We start from the raw sequence: 20,406 nt of genomic DNA, 5'->3' as shown, positions 1-20,406 counted from the left end.
AAACTGAATGGATGTCCATCAGTTGGAGAATGGTTGAATAAATTGTGGTATATGAATATTATGGAATATTACTGTTCTGTAAGAAATGACCAACAGGATGATTTCAGAAAGGCCTGGAGAGACTTACACGAACTGATGCTGAGTGAAATGAGCAGGACCAGGAGATCATTATATACTTCAACAACAATACTATGTGATGACCAGTTCTGATGGACCTGGCCATCCTCAGCAACGAGATCAACCAAATCATTTCCAATGGAGCAGTAATGAACTGAACCAGCTATGCCCAGAGAAAGAACTCTGGGAGATGACTAAAAACCATTACATGGAATTCCCAATCCCTATATTTACAGACATATATATATATATATATATACATATGTAATATGTATATATATATATGTAATTATTTGTATTTGCATTTGTATGTATTTACATAAATAATATGTAAAAAATAATATGTAATATATATATAATACATTATATATATATTACATATTATTTTTTTACATATTATGGAAAAGGCAGTAATTACAAGTACATTTATGGAAAAGGCAGTAATTACAAGAATACCAGACTGCTCTCACAAATAAGCACACGGCTCCTTTAAGGACAACTTGGAGACCGAAGTTCGCTGCCTCCGGCTGACATGGTCACCAGAGGCTTCCGTACTCTGTTCTCTCCGGACCAATCCGAACCTAGATTTCAAGTCCCGAAACACCCTCATTTCCGCTCTCTCACTTCCAGAATCTCTCCCACAAGGGTCCTGTCAACCGGGGACCGCTTCCGCCTCTCTCCCGGAACTGGAGCCGGCGCCCCGCGGCTGCCTCGGGAAAGGGGGAGGGAGGCGAGGGGGTGGGGGGCGGGAGGGGGATGAGCGCAGCGCACGGCAGGGGCGCGCAGACGCTGCGGACCCCGGGTCGCCATGGTTACGCCGTGGAGTTCTCCCCCTACCTTCCGGGGCGCCTGGCGTGCGCCGCCTCCCAGTACTACGGGATTGCGGGTGAGGCCCCGCCCCTCCCCGTTGTCCGCTGAGGGGCGCTAGAGGGACCGATGGCGGCGGGGTTTGGGCATCCCTCTGCGTGCGCCTCCCTCTTTGTCTTTGTCTTTGTGCGCCTCTTGGGGCTGGAGTCGGAGGGGGTTTTCTGTCCCTACACCTAGCTGTGTGACCCTGGTGACTTAATCTCTTGGAGCTTCAATATCTTCTTCACCTGTAAAATGGGGATAATTCCAGTACTGCCTATACTAATTGCTGTGAAGACAGTGCATTAAACTTGTCTCTTTAAATACGAATAATTAGTATTATCGTGACAAAAAGGAAAAAAAGGAAGTTCATTCTTCTCCTCCTCCCCTCCCCCATCTACCTATCCCTGGCTCTGACTTGTCAACTTAAAGTTAATTGCACTGTGATCTTAAATGCCTTAAACTTGTGGGATTTTATTTTATCCCTTCCCTCATTTCCTCTCTCTCATTCATCACCACTTCCTTGCATTCTCATTCTAGAATAATTTCCCATTCATTCATTTTTTTCTTTCCTACTGCCACTGCCCTAGTCTGCCTCCTCTCCCCCAATCTGAACAGATACACTGCAGTATTTTATCTCCCCTATCTGCCTCTGGTCTATTTTTTTTTTTTTTTTCTGAGGCAATTGGGGTTAAGTGACTTGCTGCGCCCTCTCTCATCTATTTCTAACGTAATCCACTCTACTCCAGTTTTAATTTGGATAGGCAGCTGCTTCTAAGTGAACAAAATGCAATAAATTTAGCCTTTTCTTAGAATCTCTTCCTTATTTCCCATCCCTCTAGCAACCTCAACCCTCCTGAAGTTTCTCGTTTGACTGTACTCTTGAGCCTAGATTCTCTGGCGCTGAGCTTTCTATGCATGTTTTTCCCTCCAATCTGGAGTGCTGTGTGTGTGTGTGTTTTAATATGCTAGTATTTTATTTTGAATTATAGTTACTTGTGTGAAACCCCCTATTAGATCCCCATTCCCTCTGCCCCTTTAGAATTTAACTATTTAAATCATATTTGTATTTCTCTTGGAATCATGCTTTAGATATGGTAGATACTTAATAATTATTGAATTCAAGTGCTGATTTTCATCTTGGCTCTTTCCCTAACTAAGTTGAAGATTTGGGCAAGCCACCTTTATCCGTCTGGATCAAAGGGGCATATAGTCTGCTATGTCAGCTTCAGACAACGCTAACAAAGTTTCAAGTTTAAATAATGTATATAAAAATGTATGCAAGTCATAATAATAGCTCACTTTATATAGCCTTGTGTGTCAAGCTGGGATTGGACATTCCTTAATTTTTAAATTATTATCTTATTTAGTCCTGAAAAAAACATCCTTGTAGATGGGTGTTATTATTATTCCTGCTTTATAGAAGAGGAGACTGAGGAAGACAGATTAAGTTACTTGCCCAGGATCATACAGTTAATAAGTATCTGAGATTAATTTTAATTCAGATTTTGCACCTAGCTTCCATACAAATAAAACATTTTTTTTCCTTTCTTCTATCTTTCTTGAGTACTTATGAGCTTGGGGGTAATTATTTTATCTTTTCTTAAACTTTTTAGAAAACTCTTCTCCCCTGCTCCCTAATATACTCGATGATTGCAGAAGCAAAGTTTCTTTTGATGAGAAAAAAAAAACAAAAAAAACAACCATTCAGTAGTCATTTGCCTACTGCTATTTAGGCCTTATCGTTATCCTCTAAAAAAAGAGGTTGAACCAAGAAAACTGATCTTTCTTAATGATCAAATCTGTTTTCTAGAAATTATTTAGAATGAAATGCTATTTCTCTTGCATAGATATGATTGTACTGACCCACCAAAAACTGGTGTATGTTTTTGTTTTATCAGAAGTGGTGATGGATTTGCAAAAGTTTTTCTGTTCTTTTGCTTTTGCTCTACTTGGGGCCAGCTTCACAGATTTGTAGGCTAGTTGTTTGGGAATTCTATTTTGTGGCCATAGGAGAACAAATAATCATTCTCCTGAACACCAAGAGCTCACTTTGTGCAAAATGCTCAATCGAGACACTGGGGATATGAAGACAAAATCGAAACCATCTTTGCCTTCAAGAAGTTTGTTTCCAACTTCAGTCTTATTGGCAACATGTTTTAACACAGTGAACTAGCTGGCTTAGATCGGAACTATTGGCAACATGTTTTAACATAGTGAACTAGCTGGCTTAGATCAGAACTACGAAACAAGCCAGTATACCGTTCTGGTATTGTAGAAGGCTTTTTTCCTTCAATAGAAGTTCTATGAAAAAGAATGTTGTACATTTTGAAATTAAGAGGAAACTTTTTTTTTTACTTTATTTTCTTTATTATTTTTTATTAATTATTGATTTATTATTTTCAAAATTATAATAATTACTATTAGCAAATGTATAACTAATTTAGTGTGGCATAGAATCACTGTTATATTCACTTTATAATGTCAGTCAAACATTTATTATGCACTCACTATTAGACACGCTGCTGAATCCTGGAGATATAAAAAGGTGCAAAAGATAGCCCCTGTCCTTAAGAAGCTCACAATTTGGTCAGCCATTTAATAGGTTTTATTTTGAAAACCTTACATTTTACAGAAAAGGAATAGATTCAGACTGAGATATATTTTTGGACTTGGCCAATTTAGGACTTTGTTTTGCTTAGCTATCATAGTTATCATAATATTATTTTGGGGGAACAGAAGAAAATTTTTTGTTAATTGAGAGCACTATTAAATGTAAAGTCTGGGCTAGCTCCCTGGAGGCCTCAAGAACAGCTGGAGTCAGGATAAGCAAAAGTCCTTGGTCTTTAGTGGGAGAAGTGAAGGGGGTGGACAAAACTGCTACAAGCTCTCCACCAACCTCCCTTCTCCATGTCCTCCAAAGTGACTCTGGCTTGTCTCACTCCACCCTCTAATCTCTCCTATGATTATCTGTATACACCAAAAGATCGAGCCAGCATAGAATAGTGAGATGGGCCATTTTTCCAAGCATATGCTAATAGAGTTATTGTCCAATAGGCAATTAGCCTTAAGTGCTCAGTTGTCTGATTCCAGTGCACCTATTCAGAGTTTCAACCCTTTACAATTAAATACATAGAAAATCCTCTCATATTTTAAAGATAACTAAAGTCATATGAAGATTTTGTGTGCTTATTATATACTGTACCAGTAGCTATATGAAAAAGTGTAAAAACTTTACCTAGCTGGAATATCTTTTAAAAGGCAGATTCTGATTGAATAATGATTCCAACTAAGTAGTAGTAGGGACAAAAAAAATGAATTGTACTTCAGTACATGCAACCTTGTTAAACTTGGTAGTTTCATAGTATAACTAACGTAGGCTGGCTGTAATGTTAATATTAAATATAATTTTAATTACCTCCTTTCTCTTTTCTACCTTTTTAGGCTGTGGAACACTTATTGTACTAGAACAAAATGAAGCTGGGATTGGACACTTTAAAAGGTAACAGTGATATAGGTATTAAATTAATAAATTTAATTTTCTTATTAATTAATTAATAAATTTAATTGTCTTATCACTGCTAGTTGAACACAGTTTGAGGGCTTTCCCATAGTCAAGATTAGATTTGTTTTGAATGTATTTGTTTAATAAAATAGTTTTTTATTTGGCAATATTCAGAAGATATTTCACAAAGTCGCGAATTTTGATATGCCATGCTTCTTTTATAATTAGTCTTAGCAATCATCTATTTATAATTTTTAAAAATCAGATATAAGAAATTTTAAATAGAATATGTAATAATCCTTCTCTATTTTCAGTATTATGAACTCTTGATTATTTGGGAATCAGTTATCTAGTTTGTAAGTTGTTTTAGATATTTTTACTTCTTTTTCTTTAGAGACTTTTTCATTAACAAAAAAATACTTCAGTTAGTAAAGGCAAGGATAGAGAAGAGAAAAACACTGAATCAGCTAATAAATACTTGTCACTTTTAAAAATAAATTTAGTGGGGAAATTAAAATGATGGGCCTAAGTGAGTATTATTAATTATTTGCTACTCCTTTGTCCCAGAAATATTTTTTTGTAAAATTCTGAAGATAATATTTCAGTATCTTTGGTTGTTACTAAAAAATGATTGTCTTGGTTACCTTGTTGTAGTTTTGACTGGAATGATGGCCTGTTTGATGTGACATGGAGTGAGAACAATGAACATGTACTAATTACCTGCAGTGGAGATGGGTCTTTGCAACTGTGGGATACTGCTGAAGTTACAGGCCCTTTGCAGGTGTTTAAAGAACACACACAGGAGGTAAGAAGGACCTTTGCCTGGACTCATCTTGTTTTTGTGGTTTAGATTTTGGACAAGATACTTTTCAATTAAGGCATTTGTCCCTGTATGAGATCTTTGAATATGAAAAATATTCTCAAAGGGCAGTATTATTTCTTCAATTTATAATTCTTGCCTCCACAAAGAGAGCTGTTATAAATATTTTTTGTAAAAATAGGTCCTTTCACCCTTTAAAAAAGTTTCTTTGTGATATAGGATCGAATACTTTGTTGGATCAAAGGGTATACATAATTTATTGCTTTTTTAGGCATAGTTTCAAATTACTCTCCAGAAAGGATCAGTTTACAAATTCACCAACAGTTCATGTCCCAGTTTTCCTATATCCTCTCCAACATTTATCATTTTCTTTTCCTGTCATATTAGCCAATCTAATAGGAGTGAAATGGTACTTCTGAGTTGTTTTAGTTTTCAGTTTGTCAGAATAATTTCTGAAAAAGGCATTGAAAGGCAAATAGTAACTTGTGGATACTCCCTGTCATCTTTAGGAGGCATTCTTGTGTTTCTAAGGCAGAATTTCTAGACTTTGTAATTCAGAGATTGACAAATGAACTGCTTACTATTTTGAAAAAGTAAAAAGATGAATAGGTGAGATACAGAAACTCAAAAGAAGGATACTGCTACTATGTACATATGTTCATTTTGCATAGTTTGAACATCCCAATGAAAAGCACAAATTGTCCTGTAACATTTTTTTTCCTATTATCTTCATGGATCATGTTGGTTTTTGAGCATCATGTAATGATAGATCTACATCCATGTAGAGATCTATGGGGATTTAATAAGTTAAGATCTATGGGCTTCTCCATACTGCTTCTAAAATTTTTCTTTTTCTTTGATCTTACTAATTTAACTTTAGTATTTTGAAAATTAGTTGTTCGTCTTAAGACCATTAGATAAAACCAAGCTGTGTAGCAATTTTCATTTCTAAATTTCTCTTTTATATGGCATAGTTTAAAAATAGAACTTTAAAAAATTCCTTATTGTCATGAATGCTGAGCCTCATCAACTCATAAAACATCTCTCAAAATGTTGAATTTTAAAGAATTTGTCACTCTGAAACCCTTTTAAAAGCATTTTATTGATATCTTTTGTTTTTATATGTACCAGAGTAAATATTTATTAAGTGCCTCCTTTTTGCCAGGTACTGTGTAATCATATTCATGTCCAAATATATCCTTTCCCTCTCACCAGAGAACCATACTGAGTAGCAATGAAGGAGAAAAGTAATAAGGAACCAAAATAGTTCAACAAAACCAACCAAAATAGCCATAAGATCTGATAGCTTCTTTTGTGATGCATACGTCCATTGCTTTTTCTATTTTTCTGCATTTGTGTCCAGCTAAATAGACAGAAAACAGAAACAATAGAATGTAAAAATATATAATGCTTCCTATTTGTTTTTAATCTGAGAGTTAATGCATTCTTTGGGTAAGACTAAAGCTTATATGTAGAAATTCAAATATTTGATGTAAAAATGGGTAAGCAAACTTCGTTTTTTTTTGTTGTTTGTTTTGTTTTTTGTTTTTATGGACTTTTATATGTTTATTTTACATATAACTTAATTAAATAAGGTGAATTTAGGGAGGTCAAAGTGAGAAAGACATGTATTCAAAACCAAAATCCATACTGACTTTATAACTGTCAGCAAATCACTTAGTCCCCTAAGCAAATTTATGCAAATTGCTTCTACAATTCATATTATTATCGTATGCATCAATGGAAAGAGTTTCCTCACGGGCATTTTCTATCATAGATGAAATTTTAGACTCAGATTGTTAAAAAGACACAAATTTATCTGTAATGTTCTTTCTTTGATGAACTTCATGTATTTTACCAAAATTATTTTGTACCTAGCACTATACCAAACACTGTAATATATGCTTGTAAGTGATTCTTCACTTGATATTTTCAAGACAAAACCATGTATGATACTCAAAAGTAAAGTAGAATTAGTCCAATTGTAGGAATATCTGTGAAGAATGGAAATAAGTATCAGTTGTCTTTTCCAATATATTTTGCTAATTTCAGGAAATTTCAAGAACATATATTATTTCTTAAATATTTATTATTTAGTCATAGTTTAGATAAGTACCCTTTCTGTGACTTTGTGTAACATATTCTGTAATTTGTAGAATTGTGTGATTTGAACTCTTAGACCTATTAGATTTTTTTAGCTACAGTGAACTAAGCTGTTCAGATCAGCATTAATATGGTGAGCTCCTGGGATTGGACTTTGGCAGGTGGCATCCAGAAGGTCAAGCTGGCCCACATTGGAAATGGATTGGATTATTTCCATGAAGATCAGAGTGGGATCAGTTCCAAAATTAGTCAGTTTATACTTCTAACCTGGGCTAGTGAGGGAGACCTAATCTTAAAAACAACAAAAATAAAACATCTGTTATCATTTGGAACAACTATGTATTTTCTTATACTAAAATTATGTTTCTTTTTATACAAAGCTTATCTCTTTTAAAGTTCTTGTTTTTTAAACTTGTAAATTTTTCAATGACATAAATTTTACTTAGGACTTATCTATGCTCAATTTCATTAGTTATCAGAATTTATTTAATTTCTAGTTTGTTGTTGTTTAATTAAACTTGACAAAGCAGAGCAAGGCATTAGAATTTTCTTGATTTGCACACTATTAGACTTTAGTAGTTGAAGGTTTGGGGAGGAAAGAGAAAAAAAGTATAAAATTCTTTTCATTTGAATTAACTCAGAATGGTTTTTCACAAAGTATGACTTGGATTTAGATGTTAACTGACCATATTCTTAGAATCTTGTGATATTACCTTAGATTTGTCTAGTGCCAACTGGCTTTCTTGCTGTTTCTTGCTTATCTCCTGTTGTAATGCTTTTGTACTATTATTCCCTCATGTCTAGAATGTATTCCTTTCTCACCTCTGTCTTTTAGAATTCCCGTCATCCTTCAGCACAAAGTTTAAATACATTTTTTTGTAAGAAGTCTCTCTCAGCCTTCTTCTTCCTTATACTTCTTATCCCTAGCTCCTAGAAACTTCCTTTTCTTCAATTTACTCTGAAAAAACAAGCTATTTACATGTTGTCTACTATGTTGGAATGTAGAGACTATTTTTGCCTTTCTTGCCTTCTCTACTTCTTACTTAGCACAATATCAGGCTGGTAGTAAACACTTAAACATGTTAGCCAGATGAATGTTTTGGAATTTGGATTTCCTGCCTTAGCCTGGGGACTAGTCTTAAGGATAGTTTCAGAGGAAAAGGTACTATTAAAGATATCTGGAAAAGGCTTTAGCTGAAATCTGAGAGAAGCTAAGACAAGTAAGAGAGCCCTAGGCATGAGGGACAACCAGTGGTAATTAATAGCCTATTTTGTCTTTCTTGCCTCTGGTCTTCCCAACCTATTTTTCATGCTGCTGTTCAGCTAATCCTGCTAATATAATTATAGTATCTACCTTATAGGGTTATTAAAAGAAGAACACTTGTTCCAGAGAGAGAGAATAGACAGCCTTTACATTGTGCTAGACTTTTGGGCCTATGAAAAGATGACAACTCATTGTTTCTCTTCATCTTGCTGAATTTTATATGAAATTCACAGGCTGAAGTTGAGATAGTCCTGAAAGTTTTAGGACTATAAAAAAGACTATGAACACTTTTCCTTGTTAAATTGTGTATATGTTTAGGTTGTTTTTAAGAGCTTGCCTCTTTCCCTAGAAAACTGAGAAATCTGTTTGTAGCTGACTTAAGTTAAACTCTAGCTAGAGGATTTACATTTGGCTTTTGATTATCCTTTACCATCCAAAGCAATATATTAGTTAAGAAATGAATATGGTTAACCAGTTTTAAATTTCATCATGAAGATGATATTTAAGGTAGTTTTTTATTAAAGAGTTTGAATTCTTTGCTCTTTGTACAAAATCTTTATACAAAAATATGTCAATTTCTTTCATATAATTATTGCTTATTTATATTTTCATAAGAAATGTAAAAAGAAAATCTAATTTAGTGACACAAAACTTAGATCCCCCAAATCCTTAAAGAATGTCATACCATATCTAGTTTTCTAGTTTATTTTGCATATGAATAGACATTCATACTATTTTTTAAAAAAATCTTATTTGGTATAAAATTAGATGTTAAGGTTTTGATTTCAAATCTTATGATTTAAAAGGGGAAGGAAAGGAAGAAGCATTTATATAGCAGCTGCAATGTGCCAGGCACTGTGCACTTATACTTTTACAAATAGTATCTAATTTGTTCCTCAACAATAATCCTGCATGACAGATGCTATTTTTATTCCCTTTTACAGATTAGGGAATAGACAAACAGAGGTTAAGTGACTTGTCCAGAGTAACACAAGAGAATATCTAAGGGTAAATTCTGAATTCAGTTTTTTCTGACTCCAGGCCTGGTGCTGTATCCACCATACTACCAGTTGCCTCATGATATGCTAGGGAAATTTCTACTGTTTTTTTGAGTATAGAATAAGGTCTCAAAGAAAATAGACATCAGTAAGTTTCTTCTTCAAGAAGTAGTAGTTTGGTAGCAGTAGTATCTGCAATTCACTGATAGGAAGTCCGCAGATGAAGGTACATAGAGATGATCAGATAGAAAAAATGTTAATCATTTTCCAGTGAATTCACATCTTCAAAAATGGTTTTAAGTAATGAAAAAAGAGATGTATTGGTTCATATGCAAAACTAAATCACTGAATTTAATTTAGTAATTGATGTTGTTTTGTGAGAGAGTTTTTTCAGAAGTATAGCTTGTAAGCACAAATTTTATTATTACAGCTAATTACCAGAGTTCATTTTGAATCTTTTTAAGGTTTGCCAATTTCAATTAAGATACACTAAATTAAAACACTTTTCATTCAGAGTTTTTCTAATTCCATATGCTAAACACAATAGTAAGAGATACAAACCATCAATTTATTTATTCTTTGAAAGGATTTTGAAAATAAATCCTAAATGTTTTTATGAGCTTTTTTCAATTATTTTACTTCATACAATACTAGATGACACTGAAATGTGAAAACCATCTTTAGTTCTACAAGACATTAAATTATGGAGTAACTCATTCATCTGAAGACTTTTCTGACAAACCATTAATAGATTAGTAATTCTCATCTGAAATCTTCGAATTCACTGAATTATATTTGAGATTGGTATAATAATTAATAACTAAAGCATTTGAGAAAAAAAAAACATTGAAATATGAGGGCCATAAATGAAATTACTTTTTTTTTTTTCCTTTTTGTAGTATATGTATTCATGCATAGGAATATATATATATATATATATATATATATATATATATATAGTCTGTATTATATCATTGGTATAGAAAATTTCCAATAAGGAAAGTTCTTTTACCAATGCAGATGCCATTTCAGACATTAATTAGCTGTGTGCTCTTAGACAAGATAGGGATCCTTTACGAATTCCCTTTTCCTATCTGTAAAATGAGGAAAAACTTGATGGCTTCTAAAGACTCTTCATGCTTTAAGTCTGTGGTCCTCTGTTTATTGATTCCTTTTCTTTTAAGGTCAAGGTCATACATATCTCACCTTTACCATGCAGATGACCACCCTAGTCCAAAGTAAGCTATTCTTTCTTTGTACTGTAGTACTGTACCTCTGTAGCACTTCTTGTTTGTACTGTTCATTTAGCACTTAATGTGTATTGCCTTTTATTGTTAATTTTCTTTTCACATTTATGTCTTCCTGAATAGAATCTGAGCTTTTTAAACACAGGAATTGCCCTATACTTTTTCATCTTTCATAGCACCTAACCAAGGGATGGAATTCTAGATCTAAAGTGGGAAGGTACTTCATAGAGATCATCTAGTCTAACCCCTTTATTCCATAGGTGAGGAACTTTGAACCAGAGAGATTAAAGTGACTTTCCCAAGGTCATACATATAAAAAGGCCAGGATTTGAAGCCAGGTTTTCTGCTTCCATATTTCTATTTTTTTTTTCCCAATTTACATGCTTCTTCCTTTTTATTTATTTTTCATTTTAAGTCATTATTTTGTTTGGTTTATATTTGTGATAATCAATATAATACTTACTTATAGTTCCCATAGTCACTTTTATTGACATTAAACATTAACAATACTAACAGTAGTATTTTCTTTTTCTTTTTGCAAACTCATCACCAGAAGGTTTTGCCAGATTAGGAAGCTTAGGAAGACAAGTCTTCTGGTTCAGTAGTCTGTATATCAGTGAGCCTACACCTTGTAAATATTAGGCACTCAAGTAGTGATTGATTTGACAATCATTTGTTTCCTTGTTTTTCAAGAAATAGTCTTTCATCTCACCAAGTTATCTGTCTTGTAGTTAGTTCTGGTCTATGTTTACTGTGCTCTTTTTTTTTTTTCCTTGAAAGAACAAAACTATTTAAAAAATTATAATACATGCTAATTTTATCAGGGTTTAAAAAGAAAGCTGCAACAGTGTAGTTTTCTTTACCTTGTAAGTATATGAAAGATAATTGTGTGAAGTCTTTAAGCGTCTTAGACATAGATGTATTGGGGACAGGATGTCATATTTATATTTATTATAACCAGACTTTAGTACTATAAATCATAACAGAAATCATACTAGCATATGAAAGCCAAAAATGACCTATTGACTAATTATATTTATTTGTATCTTTATTAAATTAATTACGTATGCCTAGGTGATATTTGCATATGTTTATAGATACTTAAACTTTTTTTTCAAATTCAGCATATAGTATTGATCTATAAAATCAGTAGTAAAAAATGAGATTTCTAGTGATTTTTTTTCATGTTAACTGAGCAGGGGACTAAAAACAGTAAGAAATAGATGAGAAAAACAGTGCAAGATAACTAAGCTGTTTACCATGAGATTGGAAAGCTCATAACCATTCCTATAAGTATCCTCTAAGAAAGGCCAGATATGGATATTAATTTAATTTTAATACCATCTGATAAACATTGACTAAGCATGCTTTTTGAAATGACTAACTTTCTAATCTGCCTTGACATTTCTTTGGGGTGCTGCAAACAGTGATATATTGGTAGGTCTAAAAAAAAATGTAATTTTGTAATGAAGGAGATTTTAGAATATATTGTAGAAATATTTTAAAGTAGAGTAGATTCTCATGTTCCATGATGGTTTAGGTACAATAAACTAAATGATCATATGACTTTCTGTTCTTTAGATTTTAATATGCAATTTATAAGACATCCTTATTTCTATCCTAAAAAAGATGTTTCCTGTAATGTAATGCCATTAAAATATTGTGATAGTATATTGAAACTTTAAAAATATTTTTAGGTTTATAGTGTTGACTGGAGCCAAACCAGAGGTGAGCAGCTTGTGGTGTCTGGCTCATGGGATCAAACAGCCAAACTGGTAAGTTAAAACATACAGAACAAATAGATTATTTTCATTCAATGTATTAAACATATATTTATTGTATATCTGTTGTATACAAAGTTCTGATCCAGGGGCATGGAGAATACACTTTTTAAATAAGATATAGTCTCCAACTGCATGGAGTTCACAAGTCTATCACCCAATTCTTTTCTTTTTTTCCTAAATGTGTTTCTCTGGGTTTGTTTGTTTTGCTTATACTATATAATTTCTTTTAAAGTAGATTATTTAAAAAAAAGAAATTTCATTGATAGCTTGTTTTTATATCACCTTCATTTCTAGATGTATCTCTTTCTATTTTTTCCCCCAAAACTCATCACTTGTAACAAAGAATAAAAGAAAAAAGAGAAAGGAAAAGAAAAACCAGATCAACAAAACTAGCTACATCAGCCAAGTGTGACAGAATGTGTGGAATTCTATACCCATAATCTCCTAGGTCTGCAAGTGAAGGATAAAAGTGTATTTTGCCCTCCACTCCCCCATTCTGGCCAGATTAGTTCTGTGGGGTTTGACATCTTCATACTAGTACTAGTATTTATTTACTTATAAATTTTTGTAAACAATCTTGAAAAATAGGTACTCTTTTTATTCTAATTTTATACAGGAAACAGACAGGTCGAAGTTAAGTGACTTATTTGTCCAGGATCACACAGCTAATAATTTGCTGAAGTCAAATTTGAACTCAAGCCTAGTGCTCTATCACTGTGCTACCTAACTGCCTCATCCCTTAATATTCCATTACTAAATATTGCTTTTTGGGTTCTTTATAACTGGGCAAGTCACTTAACTACTATCTGTCTCAGTTTTCTTATCTAAAATCAGTGTAATAACACCTACCTCCTATGATTGTCATAAAGATTCAGTGAGATAATATTTAAGTTCTCGGCAAATCTTAAAGTGCTGTATAAATGTTGTGGGAAGGAGGTCAAATAACTAGCTTTATATTAAGATTTAAAAAATTTTGAATTTTCTATATGTGTATCATTCAGATACTAATTTATTTATTTTTAGTGGGATCCAGCAGTCGGAAAGTCACTATGTACTTTTAAAGGTCATGAAGGTGTCATTTACAGCACAATCTGGTCACCCCATATCCCTGGTTGTTTTGCATCAACGTCAGGTAAATATATTGATACTTGTTCAAAAGTTATCATTGTGATGAATGTCTTGTCTTGTTTTCTCCAGTAGATGGCATTCTGTATCTTGCCATCAGGGAGAAAACAGATTTATAAAGGTTTGTCATCCTTGGGAGCTTCTGTTTGGATCTTTATATTGTTGATTCTGTTCTAGTACATTGCCAGTAGTTACTGTTCCTTGAGGCTTTTTTTTTTTTTTTTTTGACAATCTTTCTCAATTATTGATTTTAGTCAACTTGGCTGTCAGACCTCATTCCTGCTTCTGTTACTATTTTCTTTATTCTTTTGGTTACTACAGGCTTAATGACTGTTCTTTTACCTTGTTTCTTTTGTTCTTGTTTGTGATTATGGCACCACTTAAATAATTAGTGTGAAACAACTATTTAAATAGATTTGGGCAAGACCTTTAGTTGATGAAAAAAATTTTCTGTTTTTATATACATATGCCTAAATTGTGTATTATTTCAAGAAATTATAATTTGACTTGAAAACAGTGTTTGGTTAAAATTGGTTAAAAACCAATTGAGGTAAGGATGTTTCACTTTCCACTACTAATTAGTAAAGTAAAAATATTCTAAATACCTAATATTATATATATAAATATATATATATGTATATACATACAAAACTTTTAAAGGAAGATTCAACATTTTTTTTGGATATATCATTGATTTATAAAAACAGCTACCATTCATTACACTTTAACATTTAGAAAGCATTTTTCTGACAGTAGCCCTGTGAAATTGGTATTGTAAATATTGCCATAATCTCTATTTCATTAAAAAAAAAAAAAGAAAGAAACTGAGTTTTGGAAAGGTTAAGCATCTTGCCCAATGTCAGACAATTGCCAGGTGGCAGAGAGTAACCCAAAATTCAGCCTTCAGGATTCCAAGTCCAACTTTCTTTCTTCTAGGATATGGGACTAAACAAATGCCAATTATTTGTCAGGTAAATGACAATATTTTACTGATGCCCCAAACTTTTACTTCTTAAAACTTTGAACACTCTCTTAAAACTTTATATTTTATATATATTTGATATACATATATAAATACATTTGACTTAAAACTTTGACTCTCCCTTCTCCCTGTCTTAATACTTTTCTATCTCAGTTCAAAGTCCAGTGGCTGTGTTGAGGTTTTAGATATTTTACTCCATATGTTTTGGATTGAGAAATGCTGGCCTAAATAATTTATTGAATTGTAGGATTTGGGACTAAAAGGTATCTTGGGATGATGATGGTAAATATTAGAGTGCTATTGTTCAACTACCTTATTTTGCAGATGTTACATTTAGGAATATACTTCTCCAGATAATAAAACCCTTCTTCTAAAAAGTAAGCACTTTTACATATATTATCTAGTTTTTCTTTGAAATATGTTAAATAGATTGACTATTATTGGTTATTTCTGTTTTACAAATATAGAGTTGAAATAAAGAATGAATGACTTAGTCATATAGCTAGAGGTGGAGTTACCCTAAAACTCAGGTCTCTTCAGCTCTGTCCTTCAGATTATATTGTTCTTTAGACAGGTGAAAGTAAAATTAGTATTTATACAGGATTACAAATAAAAAGTTCATATTTGCTTATTTTGTTTTGGTAAAAATAATAGTTTCTAATGTAATTTTCATCTTTATTGAGTTCAGGGCAACAATGCTTTTGCATTCCATTTTGGAAGTTTTTGATTTAAAACATTTTAAGTGGTCACATACAATCAGAATAGCTAAGCTCATAAGAGTCTTGTAGAACTTTTAAAAAACCTTTAACTTCAAGCTATTTCAAATGAGCCTTGTTTGTGAATATGAAATATTTTCAAGTAACAATTACTTCAGGGTAATCTTTTTATATCTATCATTCTTACTGTGGGTATCAAGTATTATTTAAGATTTTCTCATCCAATTAGTGGCTGATTAGTACTGCCCCCTCCTTTTATCTAATGTCAGCATCTGTACTTGAGCTGTAGATAAAATAAGAGCTATCATATTATTAAATCAGTATTTAATTAGGGTAGTGAGAATCTCAGTGCTCTTGGTTGCTGGATAACTTTGGCTTGACAGTTTTGATTGCTTTTACTTCTATTTTTGCACAAAATCTGTTCTGTTTCATTATTGGATTTCTTTTTCTTCATCAGTGACAAAAGTAATAAATGGCCCATGATTTCTAGATGCAGGTAGGAGGCATTCAGACATGGAGAACTATAGGTGAAATATAGACAGACAGATATTGAATTTAACTAATTCTGCTTTTTAAAATCCAGTATCATTAATGAGTGATTTTTTTTTTAAAGTTTTAACTATTATAGTGAAACACTTTAAGAAATGTCTTCGCATCATGGAAATGAGCAATATTATTTTTTTAAAAAGATTAGTTGCTTATACTGTGTCACTTTGGTTCATTGCTTTTAGGACCATCAATTAATTATCAAACATTATACAGACAAAAAATAGTGAAATAATCCTTGCCCTCAATAACTTTTATTCTGTTAGGGTATTCAATGTGTAAGCATTTAAGCATATAAAAAATTACTAAGTTTAGTGAAATTTTGTGAGGGAGAGGTACTCACAGCTAGAGGGATCAGGAAAGGGTCCCTTATAGAAACAAATGTTTAATATGAATTCTGAAGGAAACTAGGATTGTAAAAGGCAGAGATGAGGAGTTCTAAGAATGGAAGGCAGCTATGCAATAACATAAATATGGGAGATGGAATATCATTTTTGAGGTATAGCAAGACCAGTGTGTGTGTGTGTGTGTCTGGGCCATAGAGTGCATGAAGAAGAATAGTAATGTTGAGACCAGATTGTGAAAGATCATAAAAGTCAATGGAAAAAAGTCCTGAAAGACTGGCAATTCATTTAATAATTTTTTTTAAATTCAGAATTATACTGAACTTTGCTGGGAATATTTTCAACCTCAACCTCAATTCTTTTTCTCTTTGATATATATAAAATTACAAGATCTGTAGTCTTTTAATGGAGCTATTGTTAGGTCTTGTGTGATTCTAATTGTGGCTCTGCTGTATTTGAAATTTTTTTTTCCCCCATTACTCATAACATTTTCTCCTTAACCTAGGCTATTTGAAATTTGGCTATGATGTTCCTGTAGATTTTCCTAGTAGGATCTCTTACAGATGGTGCTTGTTGGATGTTTTCCTATTTCTATTTTCCTCTCTTGTTCTAACACTTCAGTACAGTTTTCTTTGATTATTTCTTGTATTATTGTATCAAGATTCTTTTTTGATTGTAGCTTTCAGGGAGTCCAATTATTATGCTTTGTCTTTATCTGTTCTCTAGATCAGTTTTTTTTTTTTTTATGAGATGTTTCACATTCTCTCCTATTTATATATATGTGTGTGTGTGTGTGTGTGTATATTTACATATATATATATATATATATATATATATATATATTTATTATTTCTTGATCTCTTATAACTTTGTTGACTTCCCCTTGCTCAATTCTAGTTTTCAAGAAGTCATTTTCTTTCTTAAGATTCTGGATCTCCTCTTCAAGTTGGTTGACTTTCTTTTCATAATCTTGTTCTTCTTGAATTGTGCTTCCCTCCCTTTATCTCCCCTCAATCTCTCTAATTTGATTTTTTTTTGGGGGGGTGAGGCAATTGGGGTTAAGTGACTTACCTAGGGTCACACAGCTAGGAAGTGTTAAGTGTCTGAGGTCAGATTTGAAGGTAGGTTCTCCTAACTTCAGAGCTGGGGCTCTAATTTGATTTTTAAAGAGTTTTTTTTTTTTTTTTTTAAGTTCTTCTGTGAATTCTTTTTGGACAGGTGAGAATTTGAACTTACTTTTTGGGGTAAGAGAGGCTTTTTTGCTTCAGTATCCTCCTCTGAAGATGAACCTCAGTGTTCTTTATTTCCATTGTATGTTGGTGTAATGACTTCTAATCCTGGTGTGTGTGTGTGTGTGTGTGTGTGTGTGCGCGCGCGTGCGCGCGCGAGCATGTGAGCACATATGCTCCTCTGGTCTCAGGTCTTCCTTCAGTTTCCCCTTTGGGCCTGGAACCAAAACCAAGAACTCTGCTCTCCTATAAGCGCTCATAGCCAATAGCATTTTCAGGCCACTGCTTCTTCACTAACCAGGTGTGTTCTGCTTCCTTCCCACCCAGACTTCTCAGCAACACATCTGGCCCTGGGGTCCTTTAACAGCAGAGGTTTCCTCAATTTTCTCTAATTTAGATGCCTGACTGAGAGATAAAAATTCATGTGGCTGGGGTCCAGGTTACTTCCCAATCCAGCTAGCCCCACTATGATTTTCCTTATGCTTTTTCAGTAGGACTAGCCTGGAGGTATTTATACTTTATCCTGTTTATTTTTTTCTTTGTATCTTTTTCCTATTGTTCCAGGAAGACCACTGTTCTGCCCTACTCTATGTTCATCCTGAGGTGCTAATTTGTCTTGTTTGTCTGGAAAATCTGGAGAGCTTGTAATTTTCTGACGAATTCCACTAGCTTCCCTGAATCTTCTCCAATATTTAATGTCAATGAACAAATCAATTTTGGTTTTATTCTTGGGCAGTTCTTACATATGTTAATTGATGAATGTTTCTGGGAATTATGCAAATTAATTCTATCTCTAAACATTACTTTATCAGTACTGTTTTTTACAGAGGCATAGTTATCTTCAGTATCCAGCAAAATGTCCCAATAATACCAACAGGACTTATTAATAGTTCTTAATGATCTTATTAATAAGGAACTGGCCATTAGTTCTAAAGCCACTAAATCAAATGAATGATTTGAGGAGCCTCCAATGGATTTTTATCTTTCGGTAAAGCATCATAAAGATTATATTAAATATCTTTCAATTTAAAGTAAAACAGGAATTAATCATGGCAATTTTCATAACTAAATAGATTTAAGGGCTTATATTTAGGTTTGGTAATACAACTCTCTTTTTCAGTTTCCTTATCCAAAATTAAGGATTTGGTTTACATGAAATCCAAGGTCCTTACAAGCTTTAAGTCTACTATAGGATGGTCTACCCTAGGCATTATTGAGGAATAAATACTATTTGTCTTAGCTATGTGATGGTATTCTTAGATTACAGTTTTGTTTAAAAATGAAAATAGTGATTTCCTCATTTGTCATAGGTTCAGATTCCTATTCTAGTAGTGATTGAGTTTTAAATAATTTGACAGAAAATTGTAATGTCTCAATGGCTATTTAAGTGTCAGCTCAGAATCATGTGTATTGAAAGCTTTGATTTAAGTTAATTCTTATGCATCTTGTCTATTCTCATGTATCTTTTGTATAGCATGATATATGTAATGTTAACATTGGATTTAGAAAATAAAATGTGTCTGTGACTGAAGAGCAGAATCTCAACAGAATTTAATGACTTGCATGTTGGAAGTTTCCAATATGATGTCAAAAAATGGCTTTTTAGATCACCTCTATATTATAAATAAATTCTACTTAAGAAAATTATTCTTTTACTGAACAGAATTCTTTATTGTTTAGTAATAATAGAAAAGACCCTTTATGTCATTACTCTGATGGGACTTACTTGTTATGAAAACACTGACTTTAATGCTCTAAAATTAAAGAAAAAAAACAGGATGTTTGATGACAATCAAAAATTGGTCCTATAACTAATTGATTCTGGTCTTTTTTCTTTTTGTTTTCATTTGAAACTGATTTGGAATGTCACAAAAATCACATCACTGGCCATATGTTGTTTAAAAATTTATTAGGCATTTTATTTATGTAATTATTACCTTGAAGTAATGACATTTTTCATGGTGGTTACTAAATAGTATATTATTTAGTTGAATCTAAAACTTTTTTTCTTGAAAATATCTCTCCCTTAGCCACTGTCTTTTTCTGTTCCTTCTTTTTGCAATTCTTTCACTAAAATCAGTGACAGAGAAGTTTTGATTGAAGTAAAAGTTAAAAGAGATCTGAAAAACCATCTTTTAAAAAATATATACTTTTTTAAAATCCTTTTAAAGATATGAGGAAGAAGAAAGAGAGAAATAGTCTGACTTGCTAATTTGGGATGAGGATGGGATTAAAGAGTTGAATTCTATCCACTATTTGACTAGTTAGAAAAATGGAACACATTTGGTAATTTAATAAAACCAAATTGCCAAATTTTAGATAATTTGTTATTTCTTTCTTTGAAGTATGTGACCTCCAGTTACACAAGGGAAGTTAGGTAGTACTGGCAGGCCATGGCGTCAAGAGAAGCTGAGTTCAAATTAGCCTGTGACACTTACTAGCTGTGTGACCCAAGACAAGTCACTTATAATTCCAGGTCAGGGATTGGGGAATAGGAGATGGCAAAGAAGTCCTGTTGCACATCAGTGAGACTTAGGGCTATTTTCCTATAATACATAGTGGGAAAATTGAAAACTGCTCAACTGAATTTGTTTTTGCTTAATTTGAATTTTACTGATCTGTTTTGTTTGCAGACTCTGAGGGAGCAAGGCTTGTGTTTGTGTATTATTTTATATATTTTGTAGCCCAAAGTGATGTACAACCTAACATTTATAATGACTTTTATAGTACTTTAAAGTCACTTATATGAGTACTTCCTCCAGTAGTATAATACCAAAACA

At 32.8% G+C, this 20,406-nt stretch overlaps 1 protein-coding gene across 1 annotated transcript in view; it reads left to right on the top strand.

Moving 5' to 3' along the window:
* The first annotated feature begins 736 nt into the window (after positions 1 to 736).
* Positions 737 to 20,406, top strand: part of PEX7 (peroxisomal biogenesis factor 7) — a 77,912-nt gene continuing 58,242 nt past the window's right edge. The window contains exons 1-5 of the mRNA XM_003769489.4: positions 737 to 1,003; positions 4,408 to 4,465; positions 5,123 to 5,273; positions 12,598 to 12,675; positions 13,708 to 13,816. Coding sequence (XP_003769537.1) covers positions 874 to 1,003; positions 4,408 to 4,465; positions 5,123 to 5,273; positions 12,598 to 12,675; positions 13,708 to 13,816 — 526 coding nt within the window. The 5' untranslated portion in view covers positions 737 to 873. The remainder of the gene's footprint in view (positions 1,004 to 4,407; positions 4,466 to 5,122; positions 5,274 to 12,597; positions 12,676 to 13,707; positions 13,817 to 20,406) is intronic.

Source organism: Sarcophilus harrisii, chromosome 4, assembly GCF_902635505.1.
Source record: "Sarcophilus harrisii chromosome 4, mSarHar1.11, whole genome shotgun sequence".
In the NCBI taxonomy this organism is placed as follows: Eukaryota; Metazoa; Chordata; class Mammalia; order Dasyuromorphia; family Dasyuridae; genus Sarcophilus; species Sarcophilus harrisii.
The sequence above is the reverse complement of the archived record's forward strand: the minus strand, read 5'-3'. Positions and strand labels throughout refer to the sequence as shown.